Genomic DNA, 20,773 nt, shown 5'->3' on the forward strand with positions numbered 1-20,773 from the left:
CCCCCTGGAGCAGTGGGCAGCGCCCCAGCCGCCAGGAACACTGACCCTCGGACCCTGCAGGTCCTCCCCCAGGAATCGGTCCCGTCGGCTCTCCTGGGTGGTGACAGTGCGGTGGGGCAAAGACGGAAATAAACACGGAAAATGACCCCGAAGGAAAAGTCCTGTGTGACTCCGGTCATATGAGGCCCCTAGAGGATTCAAATTCCCAGGACAGAAAGTAGAAGGGGGGGCGCCGGGGTAGGGGGAGAGGGTGGGGAGCTGTTGTTTAATGTGGACAGAGTTTCAGTTTGTGAAGGTGAGAAGGTTCTGGAGACGGACGGTGGTGATGTTCACACGTGAATGTACTTAATGCCATTGAATTGTACACTTAAGAACAGTTAAGATGGTAAATTTTATGTCATGTGTATTTTACCGCAATAAAAAAAAAAAACGAAAAACCAAGCAAGGAAAATCTCTGGGGGAGGGAATTAGTGTTTGTGGAGACTGACTTTTTTCCACTTACTCTTTGGAATATTGTGGGGTTTGTGACCTGTGTGTGTCACGTGTTACCTATTCAAAAAACCAGTTAAGTTTTTGACAATAAGAAAAAAAGAACGTCTAATGTTGCCAATGCAGCGATGAGAAGGGCTGGTGGTATGGTGTTGGTGAGTCTTTCCCGAAAGCAATCTGGAAACATGTTTAAGAGCCTTGTATTTTCCATACACTTTAATCCAGTAACCACACTTCTGGGAATCTAAGGAAACCAGACCAAAAGCAGAAAATATCCATGTACAAGCAGCTCAGGGCAGTGGTACGTGCAGTGGTTGAAAGTATTAACAGCCTAAATGTCAACACAGGGAATCAGATACGATCTCTTCGTGTTGTGGGTGAGTAGGACGCAGCCATTACAATGATGTTTCTGGAAAACTTATAGTAAGATGACAAAATACTTAATACCGTGTAAAACTGAAAATGCAGACCAGGATCCCAACAGATGTAAAACACATCAAAATAAACTCTCGCTAGCAGTATCATTCCCCTCCTCCCTCCAAATTTTTTTGGACAACCTATTAGATAAATTTTGGCATTCCCTTGCTTTATTTTGAATTTTTTATTATCAATGAAATTTTCATACGTTTACTGGACATTTATTTGTATTTCTCTTCTGTGAATTATCAATTTATATCCTTGGTTAACCTTTTTTATTTGGATAATATTTTTAGGAGCCCTTTGCATATTGAGGGAATTAACATGGTCATTAGTGTGATCGTTATTTGTCATAAGCTTGTAATTTTCCTTTTAACTTTGCGTAAAACATTTTTTAGCATATAGAGCGTAGAGGTTTTTACTTTGTTTTCTTTTTTTTTGGCTGCGCCATGTGGCATGTGGGATTTTAGTTCCCCAACCAGGGGTCAAACCTGTGCCCCCTGTATTGGGAGCACAGAGTCTTAACCACTGGACCACCAGGGAAGTCCCGATTTTACTTTGTTTTGAGGTCAAATCTACCTTTTCCTCTGTGATTTCTTCCCTTGTCTTTATGCTAAGAAAACAACAGAGTAATGAGATCATCTGAGGGGTCTTGGACGAGCCCAGGCCCTCGGGGAGCCCCGGACCCCACGTGTGTGAGCGGGCTGGCTGGACGCCGGGGGGCAGACAGCATCGTTCTCACGCCCTCCCAGTCTCCGCACCACAGGGGCTGAAGGCCTGAGAGCCGCCTTCTCCAGCCGCTTTTGGGGGGGTTCTGAGCACAGTTGGGTTCTGCTGGTGAGACGTACTTGCAGGAGAGATGGGAGGCGAGAGGGGTGACGTTCCCCTCCTCCCTCGGCAGGGGCCGGGCCCCGACATTGACTCAGCCGCCCTTCCAGTGCCCCGAGTGGCTTCTGGGCTCCTGCGGGGACCCCATCTGATCCGGGGTAATGATGTACTCCTATGACCTGACCTCCGACCTCCGACCTCCGCTCCCGGGCTCCTCTTCCTCTTCTCCATTATCTGCACTTGTCCCCTGGGTGAACTCACCCGCTGTCAAGGCTGACACGTGCTGATTTCAAATGTGCCCCAGCCCGGGCGGGCCGGCTCTCCCTGGACTTCGGAAAGTGCTGTCTGCTCCTGTTCCACCTCCCTGCTTGGGTGTCTGACCCCATGGGCTTTGCCCAGACCTGCCCTCCCCCGCCTTCCCGGCTCCGTAAACACAATGCCTTGCTCCACCGTTCAGACCAAGCCCTTGATGCCCACCCCACCATCCCATCCCTCGGCTCCGGCTATGGGGTCCCAGCTGCTCTCCCGCTTCTCCTGCTGCCCCTCCTCAGTGTATTTTCAACCCGCCAGCCGCCAAGCAATTCTTTGTAAAATGAAAGTCAGATCATGTCTGTCCTTCCGGAGAACCCTCCAGAAAAAGAGTCCTTAAAAGGGCCGGCAAGGCCCAGCTCCCTCTGAGGCCCCCCCCACCCCCACCCCCTGCCTCCGCCCCATCCAGGCTCCACTCCAGCCACGCTGGCTGCCCTCTGTTTCTCCAACACGCGGGGTGTCTCCTCAGGGCCTCCACGCTGGCTGTCCTCTCTGCCTGCAGAGCTCTTCCCTGCACACTTGCTCCCCGACTCCCATCAGGTCTTTGCTCAGATGTCACCTGACCCGGGAGGCATCCCTCACCACCCCTCAGGGTCAGACACGGCCTGGCCCCCTCAGCTGGCGGCGCACACCGGGATTATTGCCCCTTCCCTGCTGGGATGTCGTCTGGGCGCTCAAGAGGGAGGGAGTGGAGCGCCCTGCCTCCGTGGGAGGCCGTGGGGACCCCGTGACGTCCCAGTGCAGGCCGGCACGGACTGGAGGCTCCTCCCCGCGGAGCACAGCCAGGAGGGGGAGGTGGGGGGCTCTTGCTCGGGGTCAGCTCTGGTCTCAGCAACCAGGATCCTGCCTCATTTTCCCTCTCAGGCTCCTCTAACCCCTGGGCTGTGCCCACACCAGAGGGCACGAGCCCCAGCTGGGCCCCAGTCCCCGCTTTTAACTTACTGCACTGGTGAAAGGAAGCCCAGGGGGCCCGGAACAGGCAGCTCGGAAAGCAGTGCGCCAGCAGGGCTGGCACGGAGGACGCCCTGAGTCAGCGCTGCCCGGGCTGAGGCGGCATGACACCATGGGATGCCAGCCTGCAGCCTCCCCGGCCTCCCAGGCTCAGACAACAGCAGCTCCACTTCTCGTTCATTTGAACGTCTGTGTTTGGGGGTGTGAATGTGTAATTTTAATAAGGCCAGAGCCCTGAGCCTGCGGCTACAGGATGCCATCTGCCCGCAGTGAGGAGGTCAGGCAGGGCTGCACTGGCCCAGGGGTCTGGGAAGGTGGGGAGCCAGGCGGGACCTGACACTCTGGCCCACATGCCAGGTCTTCTCTGCCGGGAAGGTCAGGCCAGCAGGTCACAGAGAGGAGACCGAGGCCCAGAGGTGACACGCAGGTCAGAGGGCACTGAGTCCTAGACCAGGTCCTCCTGGCCAGGCTAGCACAGAAGGCAGGGTGAGGCCTGGACCCCACTGAGAAGGCCCCAGTACGGAGCCGGCCCCGAATCCTGGGCCAGCCTCGGTCACTGAGGCCAGAGGGCTACCACCCAAGGGCATCTGAGTTCCTGATACACTCTTGGGCCTTGGTCAAGTTCAGCGCTCCTGAGTCTGGGGACCGGGGCAGGTTCCGGGGAGAGCAGCAAGTGCTCCGACAAGGGTCTCATGGGCAGTCCTCGGGAGGGGCTGGGCTGTGGGCAGGGGAAGCAGAGGCCCACAGCCCGCCGGCTCTTCACAACCTGTAGTGCTTCCTACGAGAGATCCTCAGAGTTCACAGGCCCAGCTTGTCTGCTGGAGCCACAGGGAAAGGACAGAGCTAGACCAGGGGCCGGGGTCGGGACGCTGCTTTTACTGCAACCCAGGGTTTGAAATTCACATCACCAATACACAGGGCCTCCTGCTAATCAGCGATGCAAAGACCGAAGTCAGAAAAGTAGGCAGAGGAAATTGAGGCTGCCAGATGCCCACACAAGCCCTTCTCCCTTTCTTCCTGCCTTACAGGAGAAAGCTGTCTCGTTGGAAGAGGCAATGTGCCCAGCTAAAACTTTTCCGGGCCCCTAGCTGATGTGGCACATGGCTCCAATCAATGAGATCTGACGGCAAATTGCTAGGTGTGGCCTCCAAGAAAGCTCCTTGAAAGTTAGGGAGATTCAGCTGGTGCCTGCCTTATACTGTTTGCCTTTCTCCTCTTCTCTCTGGGATATGGATGCAATGCTGGAGTAGGGCAGCCATTTTGCAACTACAAGGCAAAGGGTACAGTCTAAGGATGGATAAGCAGACAGGAAGGAGAATGAGTTCCTAATGGCACCACAGAGCTGCTGAACCCATCCTGGACTGCCTATGTGCAGACTGCTTCTTATGTGAGCAAATATACCTCTAATTTCTTTAAGCCACTGCTTTCCTGGTGTTGTTATAGCCAAACACTGTTTCCAAACAGACACAGGTCCAAGCGATAGTCCAGAGAAAGAAATACTCATGAAAATATAACAGGAGAGGGACTACCCTCGTGGCTCAGTGGTTAAGAATCCGCCTGCCAATGCAGGGGACACGGGTTCGAGCCCTGGTCCGGGAAGATCCCACATGCCGTGGAGCAACTAAGCCCATGCGCCACAACCACTGAGCCTGCGCTCTAGAGCCCGTGAGCCACAACTACTGAAGTCCACGCGCCTAGAGCCCGTGCTCTGCAACAAGAGAAGCCACCGCAATGAGAAGCCCACGCACCACAACAAAGAGTAGCCCCCGCTCGCCCCAACTAGAGAAAGCCTGCACACAGCAACGAAGACCCAACACAGCCAAAAATAAATAAATTAAATAAATAAATAAATAAATAAACTGTAATGAAAGTATGGGTTTTGTCTTTATATATATATATATATATATATATATATATATATATATATACATACACACACACACACACAAACACACACACACACACACACACACACACATATATATATAAAACAGGAAAAATGCTGATTATAACTACACCAACTGCCTTTTCCCACCTATTTGGTTGGCAAAGATAACATTTGCTAGCACGCTACGTAAGCAAGCCATAGGGGAACAAGCACTCCCCACCTGCCAGGTAGAGTGTCAACGTGGAGGTCTCTGTGGAGGGTCAACTGGAAAGATCTTTTGCAATCATGAGGGCCAATACTCTCGCACGTGTGTTTTCTGGGACTTGACCCTGGGCGCGTCTGCCCAGGTGCAGCGGGACAAGTGGGCCAGTCTGTCCCACGGCGATTTGCAACAGTAAAGGACTGGAAACAGCCATGATCCCGTCCACGGGGGACGACTGTGACGGTTCTGGCACAGCCAGACAGAAGGATGCTTATGGCTTCACAAGAACGTGGAACAGTCCCCGGGATATCTCGTTAAGTGAAAAAGGCAAAGGGCAGGACTGTGTTACAATGCACTACCGTTTTGAAAAAGATTTTAAAAATACATATATAATTATATATAACTTTTAAACGTAAAATTTATAGCTTAAACAAAATTTTTCCAGATCTATTATCTATGCAAGACAGGCCTGGACTGTCTCTGGAAGGAACCACAGGTCACTGGTCTCCTGGGAGGGCCGGTGTGGGAGCGAGACCCCCAATGGATACCATTTTGAACATTTTGGGTTTTGGATCTTTGATGTCAACATATAAGGTATTTAAAAAAATATATTAAAATAAAAAATATTTCCTGAGCCCAGGTTTTCTCTGACACTACGGACTAGAAAGTGAAACAAGGCTTTCTGGTACTTGGCCACTGCCACCCCCCCCACCCTGGCCCTTCCCGCAGGAACCTGGGCTGGTGTTTCCAGGCTCCACCCACTCCTGCTTTTCCCCCAACCTCTTGCACAAGCCCATTCCGGTTTCCCCGCCCACCTCCCCCCACCCCTTTCCCTCGGGCTGCGGAACCGGCCTTTCCCCACCCCTGCCTCACCCCCAGACTGTCTGACTGACCAGCTGCAGGGCCCTTCTCCTGCCAGCCCATTTCGTTCCCCTGCTCAGCGCTCACCTGCCCTCCTGCCCACTGTTTGCTGAGTGGCCGGATCTCCTTCTCCCCCCTCCTCCCACCCCCAGGGAATCTCTCTCAAAGCCAGACCCTTCTGCGAGGGCTACTCAGACCTCATGGGTTTTCTGGGTACCCCAAGCTGACTGCTGTGCCTATCACACCCCACCCCTGTCCTGCAGGCCCGGGCAGTTCTCTGGACGTTCCTACGCCCAACCTGGTGGTCCTGGTGCCTGAGCCGTGGTGCTGGGTAGCCCGGAGGAGTGACGCCCACCAGGCTCCATCCCCCTTATAGCTGGTGCACTAATGAAATGACACTTGCTCCAAAGAGACATTAACCAGTGGGGGTGGGCAAAGCCTGGGGCAGGAGGGAGGCAGGGTGGGAAGCACCTCCTCCCTCCTGTTCCCCACTGAGGACCAGGCACTGGCTGGCAGCAGTGCCTTGTTGCTGGTGCCGCCCCCTCCTGCCCTCCGTCCTTTCTCCAGCTCCAGGCCCCCAGCCAGGTCCTCAGTGCTGTTCCCAGACGTCAGGCCACTTCTGTTTCTACAACCACTCCGCAGACTGGCATCTGGAGAGGCTGCTCCCCACACCTTAGCCCCCCTCGTGCACGGTGCTGCTGATGGAGAACTTTCTCTCAATGGTAAATGGATCCCTTTCTGACCTTAGACCAAATCTTCTCCCACTGACATATGTTCTCTGTGCAGAAATGCCATCGGGACCGTGCCCGAGGGAACCCCTGTCAGAGGGCTGGGAGGCTGCTCTGTGTGTGTGTGTGTGTGTGTGTGTGTGTGTCAGGGGAGGGGTTCCCAGGCTTCAGTCTAGAGAAGGAGAGTCACCACACCCTGCCCCCAATCCGCAAATCCTTGGAGTTTTCCCTATCTTGAGATTATTAATTATATCTGCAAAGATGGTATCTCAAAATAAGGTCATATTCACAGGTAACCGGGGTGAGGACATCAACATTTCTTTTTGGGGGACCCAGCTGAATCCACAGCCCTGCCCTTCCCCAGACTCTCTGCCAGTGGGTCTATGTGCTGTGTAATTCTCTGCCAGGTGGCAGTCTTGAGCCCTGGCCTAACAAGAGCGGTGTACTGCACCAATTTTCTGACAGCTGGAAGTAAAGGTACGTTGTCCAAACTGGGTCAGTTTCCAGTGTACCATTCCACTTGGACTTAGGATGGCTTTCTGAAAGGTTGTAAAAGACAGGTGCATCTGTAAAAGAAGCTGCTTCTCCATCCGTCCAGCATAGGCACATCTCAAAGACTCAGATGGCCCCCTTGGAAGACTCAGGGCACCGCTGGGTTGGGGGCCGAGCTGGCGTGGTGCCTCCCTCCCCATGGCCTTGCACACGTCTGTCATCATGCCATGGCTCACCAGTGACAACTAGGACTCATTTACTATTAATAATCCATTGGATGTGGTAAAAAAAATCCCCAAACTACTTTGTTTTTTTTTTTTTGGCTGTGCCGTGCGGCTTGTGGGATCTTAGTTCCCTGACCAGGGATCGAACCTGCCCCCTGCAGTGGAAGCTCAGAGTCCTAACCACTGGACCTCCAGGGAATTCCCATCCCAAACTATTTGTTGTAACAAACCCACTTTCTGTAATTATTCTGGAGAAATCAGGACACTAACTTTACCACTTTTGCTGAGCGGTAAGGGAGGCCTTGCAGGGCCTGGGGGGCCGGGGCTGGGGACAGAGGGCAGGACACCAAGGAGGCTCGCTGGACATGGAGAGTGAGAAACGTGGGTGACACAGGGAACTGGAGTACAGAGGTCTTTTTCTTAGGATGAGGGAAGGCATAGCAGCTGTGGGTGACGGGAAAGACCCACTGAGGCGAGTGAGGCAGGACAGACAGAAGGAGTAGCCAAAGGGGCCGGGCCTGCAGTGGGGAGGGGCAGGCCGGCCGGGATGGCGCTGCGCTGAGCTGTGCAAGGCCAGCTCAGACTGGGAAAGAGCAGGACTGTGGATGGGCCTGGCCTTGGCTGTTTTCATCATTCCCCCAAAATGCTTAGGGTCTCAGGGGAGAGTTTGAGGAGGGGGAGCAGAGACTTGGGGGGGGGAGGTGCAGCCTACGCCCCAGTCCTTGCTGACTGCCAGGCTCCAGCCGGCAGAGACATCCTTTTCTGAATGACACAGGGGAGCAGGGACTGGGGCAGCGGTGCCCAGCTTTCTCTTGTGAGAGAGGCTTTGGTTTCCAGACGCCCCGGCTCTGCGTGCACTGCCGGGGCCCTGCCCCCCATCCTCCCAACCAGGTTTTCCAGCTGCTGCCCCACAAGGCGGCTGACGGAGAAAGGGAAGGTGGGTCTGTCTGCGGCACAGCAGAGGCCACGCCCCTGCAGGTGTATGGGGGTGGGGCCTGGCCCCAGTCACATCCCAGGGCCCGCAAAGCAGCTCACAAGCCTTGTTAAGCAGAGTAAGGGAAGGCTGCAGCTGGCGATTCACCCCGTAAGACCCCATTTGCTCCTCCTTCCAGGGGGCAGCAGGCCGAGTGGTAATCCCCGAGCGCTTCCCTGGGTGGACTTAGTCTCCTCTGGATGCCCCGTCCAACGGAGTCCACGGCCCGGAGTCCTGAAGGTGGCACCCCTGCAACGCGTGCCCCTGCTCCTAGCACCTGCCCTTGACGGACGGACAGATGTGGGGTCAAGTCACAGGGAGGCCTCCGAGGTGCTAGAGCGAGGACAGACCTGGGCCCAGAGACTTCAGCCCGGGGTCTCTCTGCATACGCTTGAAGTGGGGTGGGCTGTGGTAGGACAGGGACCCCCGGGGCACGGGAACAAGAGCCGAGTAGCTCTTCCAGGTGTGGCCCCTCTGCCCCACGCACATCCCTGCCCTGGGGGACGAAGATGTCCCCCAGTGGAGGGTGCTGAGCCGAGGTGCCTGCGAGGCTGACTCCCGTCCACCTTCAGCCGAGGATGGGACGACCCCACAGACGCACCCCGAGTTACGGCGTCCATGTTCCCTTGTCACGAGAGTAGTCAGATGCACATTCTGGGAGCTAGGAATGCCTCCTGAAGCAAAGAGGGGGTCCCATCCCTGAAGGGCACCCGAGATTCAGAGTGAGAGCTGACGTAAGCCTTTGGCTAGCTGGGAATCTCGCCTTGGGCCTCTCCTCGTGAAGGAAGGAAAGCGGCTGTTAGGAATGAGACTAAAAAGCTCCTGACAGGGCTTCCCTGGTGGCGCAGTGGTTAAGAATCCTCCTGCCAATGCGGGGGACACAAGTTCGTTCCCTGGTCCGGGAAGATCCCACCTGCCGCGGAGCAACTAAGCCCGTGCACGACAACTACTGAGTCTGCGCTCTGGAGTCCGCGAGCCACAACTACTGAAGCCCGCACGCCTAGAGCCCGTGCTCCGCAACAAGAGAAGCCACCGCAGTGAGAAGCCCACGCACAGCAACGAAGAGTAGCCCCCGCTCGCCGCAACTAGAGAAAGCCCGCGCGCAGCAGCGAAGACCCAACGCAGCCAAAAATAAATAAGTAAAATAAATAAATTAAAAAAAAAAAAAAGCTCCTGACAGGTGTCACTGCTACAGACTCCCCGTGAGCCCTGAGCCACCACTCGGACCCTACCTGCAGGGAGGTGGCCGCAGCCTCCAGGAACTGCTCGGGACTCTCCTTCTCAGGTTTAAATTGGTCCAGTAGCTTAATCACAGTTTCAATGCATTTTCCATCGTAGGCCATCTTCCCAGGTGGGACCCTAAAAGCAAACCGTGCCAGGTCACGCCCTCCACGCACCCTGGGCTGTCAGCTCGGCAGGTGGCAAAGGACCTTCACCAAACTGACAGGAGGTCCACCAGGGAGCCTGGGACCTCGCGGGGCGAGGAGTGTTGGAGGGAAGTGGGGACCCCGGCGGGGGTAAGCCCAGGCCCACTTCCTGGGCTGTGTCCCTGCAGGCCTTGGGGAGCCCGCCCCCAGGCTCCCACTCACCCACAGCCCCAGCAGCCCTCTCTGCCCCGCCCCTGGAGGCTCCCTGGCTGCCCCACGTGGCCCCAAGCCCTCCAGCTGTGCACGGGTGGGGATGACCCCTGGGAGAGGCCAGGCCAGAGAGTGGAGGCACCTTGTGAGTCAGCCTGAGCGGCCCTCAGCCCACCTGGGGTTTGGTGGTGGATGACTCAGCAGGCCCTGCTCGGAGGGAGAGGGGGACCTAAACACAAAAGTTTGGGGCAAGGAGAATCCTCGGGTCACCACGTTCAATACCCCCAATTTAAAGATGAGGTAACCAGCACCCAGAGGGGATGCATAGCCGGTAAGTGGCCAGGCCTGAGCATTCCAGAAACAGACCAGCTTCAGGAGACTGGCTTGCTCAGAGCCCTTCTCTGGCAGACCCTGGAGAAGCCGCTTGGGGTAGGAATGGGACCCCAGGAAGTGGTTCTAACAGGTGACCCCCAAATTGTCCTCAGAGCAGGGTGGCCAAGCCCCCCAGGAGCTCCTCTCTCATCCCCCCTTGTTCCACGCTGACTGGGCAGCTTCCCTGGGTCACCGTGCTGCTGGCTTCTTGGGCCCCAGCTATTGGCAAAGCCAGGCTGCTAGTGCCCTGGGGACAGCAGGGGTACCTCTTCTCCACCCAACAGGCTGGAATGGCTCTGGATGGCAGCACCCAGACTGAGGCACTCCAGGATGGAGACTGAGTGAAAAAACAAAAGCCACATACACTGACACTGGGGGTCACCAGTGAGATGGCCAATCCCAGCCAATCACGGTCCACTGGGTGAGTCCCCCCTCCCCACCGTCACTTGAAAGAGAACAAAGGCCAAATGCCACCAGACACTGCAGAGAGCCTCTGACACCAAACTTGGAAACAGAAACCAGCAAAAAAGGAAGTAGGAGAAAGCAGACAACATACACAGCAGGAAAACCCCGGAAACAAACAACTATACCACCTCTGAGAGATGGAGAGAGATACGGTATCCAAGAAACATCTGCAGGAAAAGAAAGAGTTCTTGGAAATTAAAATATGACAGCAGGACTAAAGATATAAATAGAAGAGGCAGAAGATAAAGCTGAGGAAATCTCCCAGAGAGCAGAAAAAGATGAAGATGTAGGAAGTAGGAGAAAAACACCAAGAAAATCGGGGAACCACTCCAAAAGATCTGAATTCCAATCAACAGGGGTTCCAGAAAAATGGGAGCGACATAATGCAAGGGAATATCCCAGAACTGAGGGACAGGGTCCCTGAGCGCCCTGAAGCAGGTCGTGTAGGAAGGGACAGGAGGGGTGCAGTGGTAACTCTGGGCACCAGGGTTCAGGGAACCCATCTCCAACCAAGAAGAATGACGGCTCTGTGGATTGGGGGGGCGCTGCACCCGGCCCGGGGAGGGAGCCCAGAAAGGAACAGGCTTGGGACTGGGAAGCCAGAGATTTTCCAGGAAGGTGACAGCAGGTGGCAGGCCAAGGGCCCCAGAGCACGGGGGACAGGGGTTCCAAGGGGAGCTCTGCACCTCTCAGGTCCCCCGTTTTGGAGCAGTTTTACCGAGGCTTTGACACCTGCCCTCATCAGGATAGGGAAGGAGAGACTTCCCTGGTGGTCCAGTGGTTAAGACTCTGCACTTCCGACGCAGGGGGTGTGGGTTCAATCCCTGGTCGGGGAACTAAGATCCCACATGCCATGCGGCCAGAAAAAAAAAAAGGACAGGGAAGGAAGCTCCACAGCTGCCTGCCTGTCAGCCCGGGGATGCGTCCTCACCCCTCTGCCAGCTGCACACATGGGCCCCAGCGCCACCCAGCACAGAGGCTTGACTGGGGCAGCTCCTTAGGGGCTGCTTCAGGGCCCAGCCCCAGCTGTGCATGGACACAAAAGCCGGCAGGAGCCTCTCCCGAATGAGGCCAGAAGAAAGGTCTCTTGGAACTCGGAAATGTGCTGGAAATGGCTTGAAGCCCTGATGCCGAGGGCAGGCCCTGGAGACCACGTCTCAGGAGGGTCCGTGGATCCGGAGATGGGGTCTATGGAAACCAGGGCAAACTGCATGAGCAAAGGCCAAGACCCACGAAGGCTTATGGGGGTGCCTGAGAGTTCCTATTTCCACATCAGTTCTTGTCCCAAAGTGCTCGTGAGCCATGGGTGCTGAGTAAGCCATCTGCCGGCACCACCAGGACGCGTCACTGCCTCAGGGCAGGTGGTAGTGCCGCTTTCTGAAGTGCGGGAGGTCTGGGAGGAGTGGTCTCCGGTCAGGGGAGTCCCCTTCCATTCCATCCATCACTAACACATCCTCCAAGTTCTCAGCTGCTGCAGGACCCAGCAGGGTCTCCTCAGCCTGTCCTACCCCTTCACAGCCCAGGGTCACAGCCCCTGGACCCTCTTCCTTCCTCGCCCCAGCCCTGTCCACTTGGGCTTCTCACTGGCTCAGAAGCCCCATCACATGTGTCTCCAGAGCCTCAAATACTCTTCTTTCTGCTCTTCCTGGTGAGCTCCTAGGCATCCGTCAACACCCCATTCAAATATCACCACCTGTGAAGCCTCCCTTCCTCCTCCCTTAGCTCTCCCCTTCTCTGTGCCTACTCCGAAGTCACCCAAACTTCCCTTACACTCCTGTGAGCCTCTGGTGCAGGGCCCTGCCTTATCACCTCTGAATTCTCTGCCCTTACCCCAGAGCTGGCATCCAGTGAGAGCCACAGAATTGTCTGTGGAATGAATGAGGGACTGTAAAAATGTACAAGAGGATCAAGCACCCTAAATGGTGCTTGTATTTCAATCTGAAAGACAGCTTTAACATCCAGAGATAGACCTACCCAAAGATCATAGTAGTGCTTTTTTAAACCTTTGCTTCCACAGATCCTACAGTTCAACAGAGTTCAGTTTTACTGTCTCATTTAATTGAAAAATAATAGATATCCCAATAATATTTACTAGGCAGGTTAAAGTGGAAGAGAACAAACCAGCCTTGAGCTGGGGGTTGGGGTCGGGGGGTCAGCCTCTTCATCCCCAAGGAGGATTTTCTGCTTGTGGCAACTGCTGAGGCCCAGGCTGGGGTCTAAAGTCCTCCCACCAGCCACTCTGCCTGATCCCAGAACTGTGTGAAAGAGGCACCCATGTCAACACGGTAAAGGGAAATAGCAGTCACATTCCAGGGCTCAAAAGGCGAGTCCTGAACCTAGGTAAAAAGTCTGTATTTATGGAAACAATGTTAAGGATTGAGTTTTTCTCCTCCTCCCACCCCATTGTGGTCATGTGGTGGGCTGCCCTGGATGGGCTCAGCCTGGAGGAACGGGATGGAAAGTGCCCCCTCTTGTACCTGACGTGGGTGGTGAGAGTGCACAGTCTGCGTGCGTGTGTGTGTGTGTGTGTGTGTGTGTGTGCGTGCGTGCGTGTGTGTGTGTGTGTGTGTGTGTAGGGGAAGCTGCACCCAGGCAGGAGGGCTTTCCTGCCCTCCCCTCCTGTCCTGGAGCCAGAACATTCTGAAGAAAGGATGACTTGATGGGCGCTTTAGTGATGATGCAAGTCCAGGAGGAGCAAGAAAGCCACCCAAGCCCTCCCCGCATTCACAGGGGCCTGGATGGAAGGGACCGGAAGCAATGAATGGAGGGGCTGGGTGGAGGATGGGGGGGGGGCGCTGTGGCTGCTGGGCCCGACCCCCCTGCAATTCTGGCTCACTGTCAGGCCTGAGGGCTCCTCGGGGTGGGAGCTGGGCACCCCACACCTGGCACAGAGAGCTGCCCATGCGGGTGGACATCGCGAAGAGACACTAGAGTTCTGCATTCCCACTGAAATTAGCCTATAATCTTAGTCAAAATAGTCACAACTTTCGGTAGGAAACAGGTATTGAAGTTCATCCAATCCTGATGCATGCTTTTAGCACCTCAGCTTTATTTTAATGGTGTAAAACCATACGTGTGGGTAGGGAGATTTAATTCCCAAGCTTATTGTTTTTTTAATATTAATTTTAACTCCACTCACAGGACTTGACTGTCCCATATTTAAGAAAACTTTAAAGGTGGGCTGGACCAAGTCTTTTCTTAGCAAATCCTTTACAGACAGAAATGAGATTACATGAGGAGATTTAAATTCCATCAGACACACACTAGTTCAACACTCTCAACCACTAGAGAGGCTTCATTTACATGGATCCCAAATGTGTGTTAATTAAAATACATTCTTTTCCTGGCTTTTAATTCTGATTAAAGCCAGTCTACTAAGGATTTCTGCTAAGTCATGTTCTGATGGCTTTGCTTAAAGTACAGACCCATGTGGCAGGTTTTGCTGGTTGCTTTTCAATCTCCACTCTTCCTTTCTTCCCGAGTAACAAAACCCTGATTTTTAGTTGAGTCTATTGCTGCCCAACTGAAAGATGACATTTCCTAGCCTTCCTGGCATCTGGGTATGCCAAGAAGTGGAAGAGTTAGAGACTTCCGGAAAGTCTCCTTGAAAGGGAGGAGCATACACTTCTTCTCTTTTCCACCCTGCTGCCTGGACTCAGGGGTGATGGGAGGAACTTAGGCAGCAATTCTGGACCACGAGGAAACATGCAAAGATGGCAGAAGAGCAAGCTAGAGGAGCCCAGATCCCTGATGACTTTTGGGGGTGTCATATCTCCCAAGATTGCCTCCCCATGGACCTATTTTATGGAAACACCAATAATCTTGTTTGGGTCACTATGATGTTGAAATTTTTCGTTGCATAAAGCTGAATCTAATCCTAACTATACACCCATTTCCCTGAGGTCAGCCTTCATCCTGAGCACAGTTTCAAACTGGGAAGCATAGGAAGGGAGGCTCTGAGCAGCAACAACAGTCCCAGACTTGGAGTAGGCCAAGGGCACACCCACAGAGTGTCTACCCAAGTTCTCGGACTGGAAACAGTGGCTGGGGGAAGAGCAGGATTTATGGGGGATGACTGGGAGTGCAGTTGGACACGTTTTGTTTGGGGGAATTTGGTAGACATCCAACTGGCAAAGAACAGGAAAAGGGGTCTAGAGTCGTGGGGCAAGGTTCAGGCTGGAGATGCAGGTTTTGGAAGGTCAGGAGAAAATGGTTGTTTATTGAACCATGTGACCGCAGGAAATCATCCAGGGAGAGGGTGGATAGAGGGGCTTCCAAGGACCGAGTCCCGGGGCTCTAGTGTCAGGATGTTGAGGAGCAAGGAGATGCCAGCCAAGGAGACTGAGGAGGAGCAGCCACAGGAGGAGAGGCAGAGAGTGAGATCTGTTCCAGCCAAGTAAGGACAGTGTGTCCAGGAGGGGAGTACTCAGCTGGGACACTTGTTCCTGGAAGAGGTGGGGCTGAGCTCTCATAGTTGGATTTAGCAACATGGAGGTCAAGAATGACTTAGATAAAGAGCCTGGGAGGAGGGGCTAGGTGAAAATCTGATTGGAGCAGGCTCAAGAGAGAAAAGGTGGAAATGAATTGGAGATAAGAGGCACCTCCGGAGGGGTTTTGCTCTTTAGGGGAGAAGTGACTGGGTGGTAGCTGGAGGGGAGTGGGGAGGATCAATCAGGTACTCAAAAACGAACACGGAGGACTGCCAGCACTCAGGGAAATCTCACGGCTGCCTGTGCCTAGACTCAAATTGACTCTAATGGAATAGAGGGGCCAGGGAGTCCAGCCCATCTGAGCACCTGGACCCTGGGCCAGTGATAACATGAGCAGCAGAGAATAAATCCTCTATCAAGAGAGAGTTACCTCCCTCTTGTGCACCCTAAATCTGCACGTACCCAAAGTGGTGCTGGGTGGGGGCAGGGGAAAGCGCAAGGCGGTTGGGGGAGGGTTCTTTCCTACAGCCAGAGCGCAGCAGCCTCTTTGTGCCTGATTCTTCAGGTACCAGAGGGAGTTTAAAGTGAGACCACACACTTGTTTTTAGCTTTCTGCTTAGCACTTAATAGATTCTCAGATTTTGTTGATTGTTTTTATGGATCCAAATTAGGGCATGGCTAGGGGAAGTAGTGAATATGGGAGAATATCTTTTTAAAAAGCATCGTTTATTGTGGCGATTAAAAAAAAAAAAAAAAGCACCGTTAACTTTAGTCAAGGAGCTGGGAAGAAGACCAAAAAAGGTGGTGAGCGAAAGCAAGAAGATGGGAAGCAAGAAAGACGAGAACTGGCCCGCAGATCTAGGGAAGTTGCACGTGGGTGGTGCTGGTGCTGAGGGGACACGCCTCGCCCCCCTTTCGGGTCTCGCCTGCTTCCCTTCCCCCCGTACCTGTCAGCGGGCTCCGCGGGCGCTCCGGAACCTCCCTTCTCGCCACCGCCCGGTCGCATAGCAATTGCAGGGCTGGCGGGCGCGAGGGGACTGGGGAATAGCAGTGGATCTCCCCTTCCACTTCTGCTCCGCCAGAACCCCGGCAACCCTCAGGGCAGGGGCGGTGCTGGGGCGCAGTTTGGGCGTTGTCACTTAGCAACCTCTGCACGCTCCGGAGCCGTCCGCGGGAAGACTACAACCCCCAGAATGCACAGCGCCCGCGGCCCAGAAGGGTCGCCACATTCAGGGCCCCGCCTTCCCCGCAATGCCCATCGGGACTTGTAGTTCTCGGCCCCTCCGGGCGCGCCGGGTCGCCTGCGGGGGAGCGCGCCTCGGGCGGGGCGCGGCGCGGCGCAGCGACCGGATTGGGCAGCCTCGGTGGCTCGCGGCTGGTCTGGGGCTCGCGGCGCGTCGGCGCATGTGTGGCTCGGGCGGCGGTGGCCGGCCGAGGCACCTGGTGTCAGTGAGCCGCGAGGAGCCGGCGCCCCCGTGCCTGGTCAGTCCGCGCGTCCGCCTGCCCACCGGGGTCTACGGGTCAGTGCCGCGCGCAGCTCTCCGAGCATCTCCCGGCGGCGCACCTGCTCCGCGCACCTGACGCCGCCCGCCCCGCGCCCCGGGTCAACGCGGGACCCCGGCCCGGCCCTGCCCCGCGTCCGCCCGCCCCGCGCCGCAGCCGGGCCCAGGCGCAGCGCTGCGGAGGTGAGGGCCGCCGGGGCCGGGACGGGCCGGCGCGGCGATGATGAACAGGTTCCGAAAGTGGCTGTACAAACCCAAGGTGAGTGGACCCGTCCCTCGCTGCCGAGGCAGATCCCCTTTCCCGGTCGGGACCGGCCTCTCCGTGGTGCCGCCGACACCCTACCTTCCACTCCGCGACTTGCTCACACTCTCCCCCTTCCACGGGTCCCCCCACCCCGCCCGGTCCCAAACCGCCCCTCCTGCTTTTACCCTCGGGCCAGGGTGCACTACCTCCCCACGCCTGCCCGCTGCCAGATGGGCCCCTCTCCCTTCTCATTCCGGTCCTGCGTGGTGCCCTGCTCACACCTCGTGGTCGCCGACCCGCAGCCCGAGCAGACACCCTCCTATTTCTCCTGGGTCCCGGAAAAACCTTTCCATCCCCCCTCCTTACACCAGGGATGACTCTCCCGTTTCTCTTCTGCCTCCCCCCACCCCGCCATTATCCTGGACCCGGAATGTACCGCCTAACCTCCCTCCGCAATCCGGAACAGACCCTCTCCCCACTTACCCCAGGTTCTGGAGGGGACCCCCATGTCCCTCTCCCGGGTCCCGGACGGACCCCTCCTTCCTTGTGTCCAGAGCGGGTCCCCATCCCACTGTCCCGGCCCTGCCTTCCCGAACCAGGACCGATACGCGCCTCGGCCCAGTTCGCGTCCCCATCCTTGTCCCGTGCCCATCCTTCGCCCGTGCCCACCCGCGTGCTGTCAAATCCAGGGCAGTCCCCTGCCCGGCGGCGGCGGGGTGAGCGCGCCCGGGGCCGCAGGCTCAGCGGGGCCAGAGGTGGGGTCCTCCCGGCGCAGCGCCCCTCCCCGGCCGTGGGGTCGGGGTCTGGGCAGCGCGCCCTGCTCCTCGGCAGCTGCGCCAGTCGCACTGCGGGCGCTGCGTCCCTGCCGCCCGCCCAGAGCTCGTGTCCGCTGCGGCCAGAGCTAGTCCTAGTCTGGGTGCGGCGGTGCCCAGGAGCCGGGCGCAGAGTCCTGGGAGCATCCTAGGCGTCCGGGGGTCGAACCCTGGGGGTTGGCACCGCGGTAGGGCTGGGGCGCTGGGGTCTTGGCTGGGGGTGGGGGTATTGGCCGGGGTGGGGCCAGTCGTCACGTCTAGGTGCCTCGGACATCCACAGTGCGCCTGAGCGACCCAAGGAACACTGCCCCCGCCACGCCCCCACCCCCCAGGGCTGACCACTTCTCTGGGTCTGGCTTTTCTGCTCTCCTCCCCCGCCATGGGTGATCTCCCACGGTGGGCTGGGGAGGGCAGGTGTTCCTGAAATCTGTGCTCTCCTGCAGCGGGTCCGTTGGAGGATGGGCACCCGAGGTCCTGGGGCGAGTTCTGGGACCGGAAGGGCTCATGCTTCATCGCCTTTGGGGTCGGAGAGTTCTCCCAGTGTTGGGTCGAGGGCTTAGGGTGCCTGGGACCGCCCCTTGCTCGGCCTTGGCCTGGCCCAGAGGGGATTCGGGTTGTTTCTTGCTTGGTGCAGCTGCGCAGCCCTGCTCCCCCTTCGCACCTCCCTGTCTTTGTAGCAGCTGCTTATTAGTGGTGTTTTGGTGTGACCCTGGTGCTTCCCGGAGCTGCCTGTGGTTTGGGGCCTCCCTGCCCTTGGCAGCCCCCTGCCCAGCCCTCTCCTTGCTGCAGTCCCCCCGAGGCGGCTCTGATCCTACCTGCTGGTGCTGGGTAGGGTGCCAGGGGAGGCTGGCAGCCTGTGCACGCGATGTGTGTACAAGGAGCGGCTTTTTGTTTGTGTGACTTCTGCCACCAGTTAAGGAAAGACCAAGGGGACTTGTCAGAAGGCCGTTGTGAGGGTGAGCCGCAGCAGCAGGTTTTCAGTGATAAACGGCAAGGGCCAGCGGAGAAACGTATCATAGGAACATTCTGGCGTCTCTGAAAACACATTTGCCAAGGGTCCTAGGGCTCCGCATGCCTTTTCCCAGACGTGGCTGTGGAAGAGGACTTGTTTCTAGGATTGCCTAACTGTATTACGTTGTTGGAAGGGACGGAAAAGCAACGTGGAATCTCTGTTTCATCTACAGCTGAATAATTTCAGTGGCCCTGCCTGTTTCAGTTTAGGGAAAAGTCTTTAAACGTGGAAAATGATACTACCCATGAGACTGTGCCCCGGAATTAAGAGTCGTGTCCCTAATTTTCCCTCTCAGCAGGCAGCTGCCCTTCCAAAGCCAGCCCCCGGGCTGACCAGGGCAAGGTGGAGAGCTGGTGAGTCAGCCAATCCCAGCGACTCAGCCCAGAGCTGCGCGCCGTAGGAGAAGGGAGGGGATAGCGTTTCATCTGGTCCTCTCCTTTCCTTCACTGTGGTGTCTTGGGCTGCTGTCTGACCCCTGGACTCAAGACACATCTCTGTCTGAGATCCTTGTGTTTGCCCTGCGGTCAGTCTGAGCATGGCAGTTCCTTTTTGGACATCTGTCTTTGGGGTTAAATGTCTTAATTATTTGAAGGGTTGGAGTAGGTTAGGTCACCCCAGTAGCTTTTCATTTTTCAAACCGAAGCTCATATTTTGGCCTCAGGTTATGAATTGAATGTTATGCTTCCCCTTCCTGTCTAATTTAACACATTTGGGCGCAAGTGAGCAGGAGTCAGTTCTGGGAGGTTTCCGGGCCTTGAAGTGTTAAATGTTAGCTGTGGGAGGATGTGTCTCAGAGAGATTGTTGCCTGTAGTTAGGATTTTTTGCACTGTTGTATTTAGATAGATGTACAATTGAAACTGAATTCTTGATTTAATCCCTGCTTTGGTTTAAAACTGAACACTGAGCTTCTTGTTCATTACAGTGCAGTGGAAAACATTCTGAAACCAAAAATATTCATTGTTCTTGTAGATCTAAAAAGCGTTTGGAAATGCTTTAAAACATTCTTATACGACACTTAGAATTTTTGATATCTGAATCATTAATAACTACCGAAGTTGAGTAACAAACAAACCAACCTGATGTGTACAGTAGTTATTTGCAGACTCTCGCATTTCCATTTATTTTCTTTAAGGCAGTCTTTTAAACACTATTATGATTTTTTTCCATGGAAAGTGTTCAGGATTTCTAAGTGTCTTTGCTTTTGTTTAGGGAAAGGCTTTCCAAAAGAGAGTTAACGTTCAGAAGGGGAAACATTTTGGAATACCGGGGTCTTCATTTGAAACAAAAGTCTCAATACTTGTGTTTCATGCTGGGTTATAATTTTCTTGTTGATCCCTGCTGACTGTGCTAAGGGGTGAAGTGCTGGTGCGGGGGTTGGAGGACCCTGACCGGCCCCCACCAGGTCTTCTTGGCCACCGTCAAGGAGCATGTTAGTAATGGTACAGGATGAACTTGTGTTTTCCATCTTTGAGGAAGAATTGATTGGCGGGTAGGTGGCATTGTCCAGATGGATGGCGATTACCACGCTCATGGTAATTACCACGGTAATTACCACGCTTCACGTGCACCTCATGAAGAACTGTCTTGTCTGCACCCCCAAACCACTTCTGGGATGCGGGTCATTAATTTTCCTTGTCCCCCTTCTTCGTGGGGAAGCATTCCTTGTAAACACAGTGCTTTGCCGAGTGATGTTTATCTGGAAACTTTCTGTCAGTATTCTGGGTTCAGATTAGGGATGAAATGGCCTTCTCAAAGAGAAGCCAAGTAACCTGCTGGGTGTGTGCGCTTCTGGAACGAACAGCCCTTTGATCTTTGCAGAGTTAAGTTCTGCCTGCTGTGGGCTGGGGGCGGGGGGACGTGTGTGGCGCTTCCCACCGTGGCTGTTGACTTAACCTGGGCTCAGTCAGCAGCTGGGCGTCCAGAGCCACGCCCAGGGCCCCTCCCTGTTTCCAGAGTCCTGGCCCCCCCGGCCGTGGGCAGTGGGCATGGAGCTGCC

The 20,773-nt window shown here is 55.5% G+C and overlaps 2 protein-coding genes across 4 annotated transcripts in view; one reads left to right on the forward strand and one right to left on the reverse strand.

Annotated features, from left to right (window-relative positions):
* Positions 1-16,309, reverse strand: part of CFAP99 (cilia and flagella associated protein 99) — a 42,809-nt gene extending 26,500 nt beyond the window's left edge. Inside the window, exons 1-2 of the mRNA XM_059924294.1 lie at positions 16,154-16,309; positions 9,595-9,721 (exon numbers count right to left, since the gene is read on the reverse strand). Of these exons, the coding sequence (XP_059780277.1) occupies positions 9,595-9,721; positions 16,154-16,212 (186 nt within the window). The 5' untranslated portion in view covers positions 16,213-16,309. The remainder of the gene's footprint in view (positions 1-9,594; positions 9,722-16,153) is intronic.
* Positions 16,310-16,896: 587 nt separating this feature from the next.
* ZFYVE28 (zinc finger FYVE-type containing 28) overlaps positions 16,897-20,773 on the forward strand; it is a 113,579-nt gene continuing 109,702 nt past the window's right edge. For all 3 annotated transcript variants that reach the window (XR_009503500.1, XM_059924295.1, XM_059924296.1), the window contains exon 1: positions 16,897-16,967. Coding sequence is in view for 2 of the 3 variants with exons in the window: in XM_059924295.1 (XP_059780278.1) it covers positions 16,929-16,967 (39 nt within the window). In the remaining variant the exon portion in view is untranslated. The remainder of the gene's footprint in view (positions 16,968-20,773) is intronic.

This window comes from Balaenoptera ricei, chromosome 5 (genome assembly GCF_028023285.1).
Source record: "Balaenoptera ricei isolate mBalRic1 chromosome 5, mBalRic1.hap2, whole genome shotgun sequence".
NCBI lineage: Eukaryota > Metazoa > Chordata > Mammalia > Artiodactyla > Balaenopteridae > Balaenoptera > Balaenoptera ricei.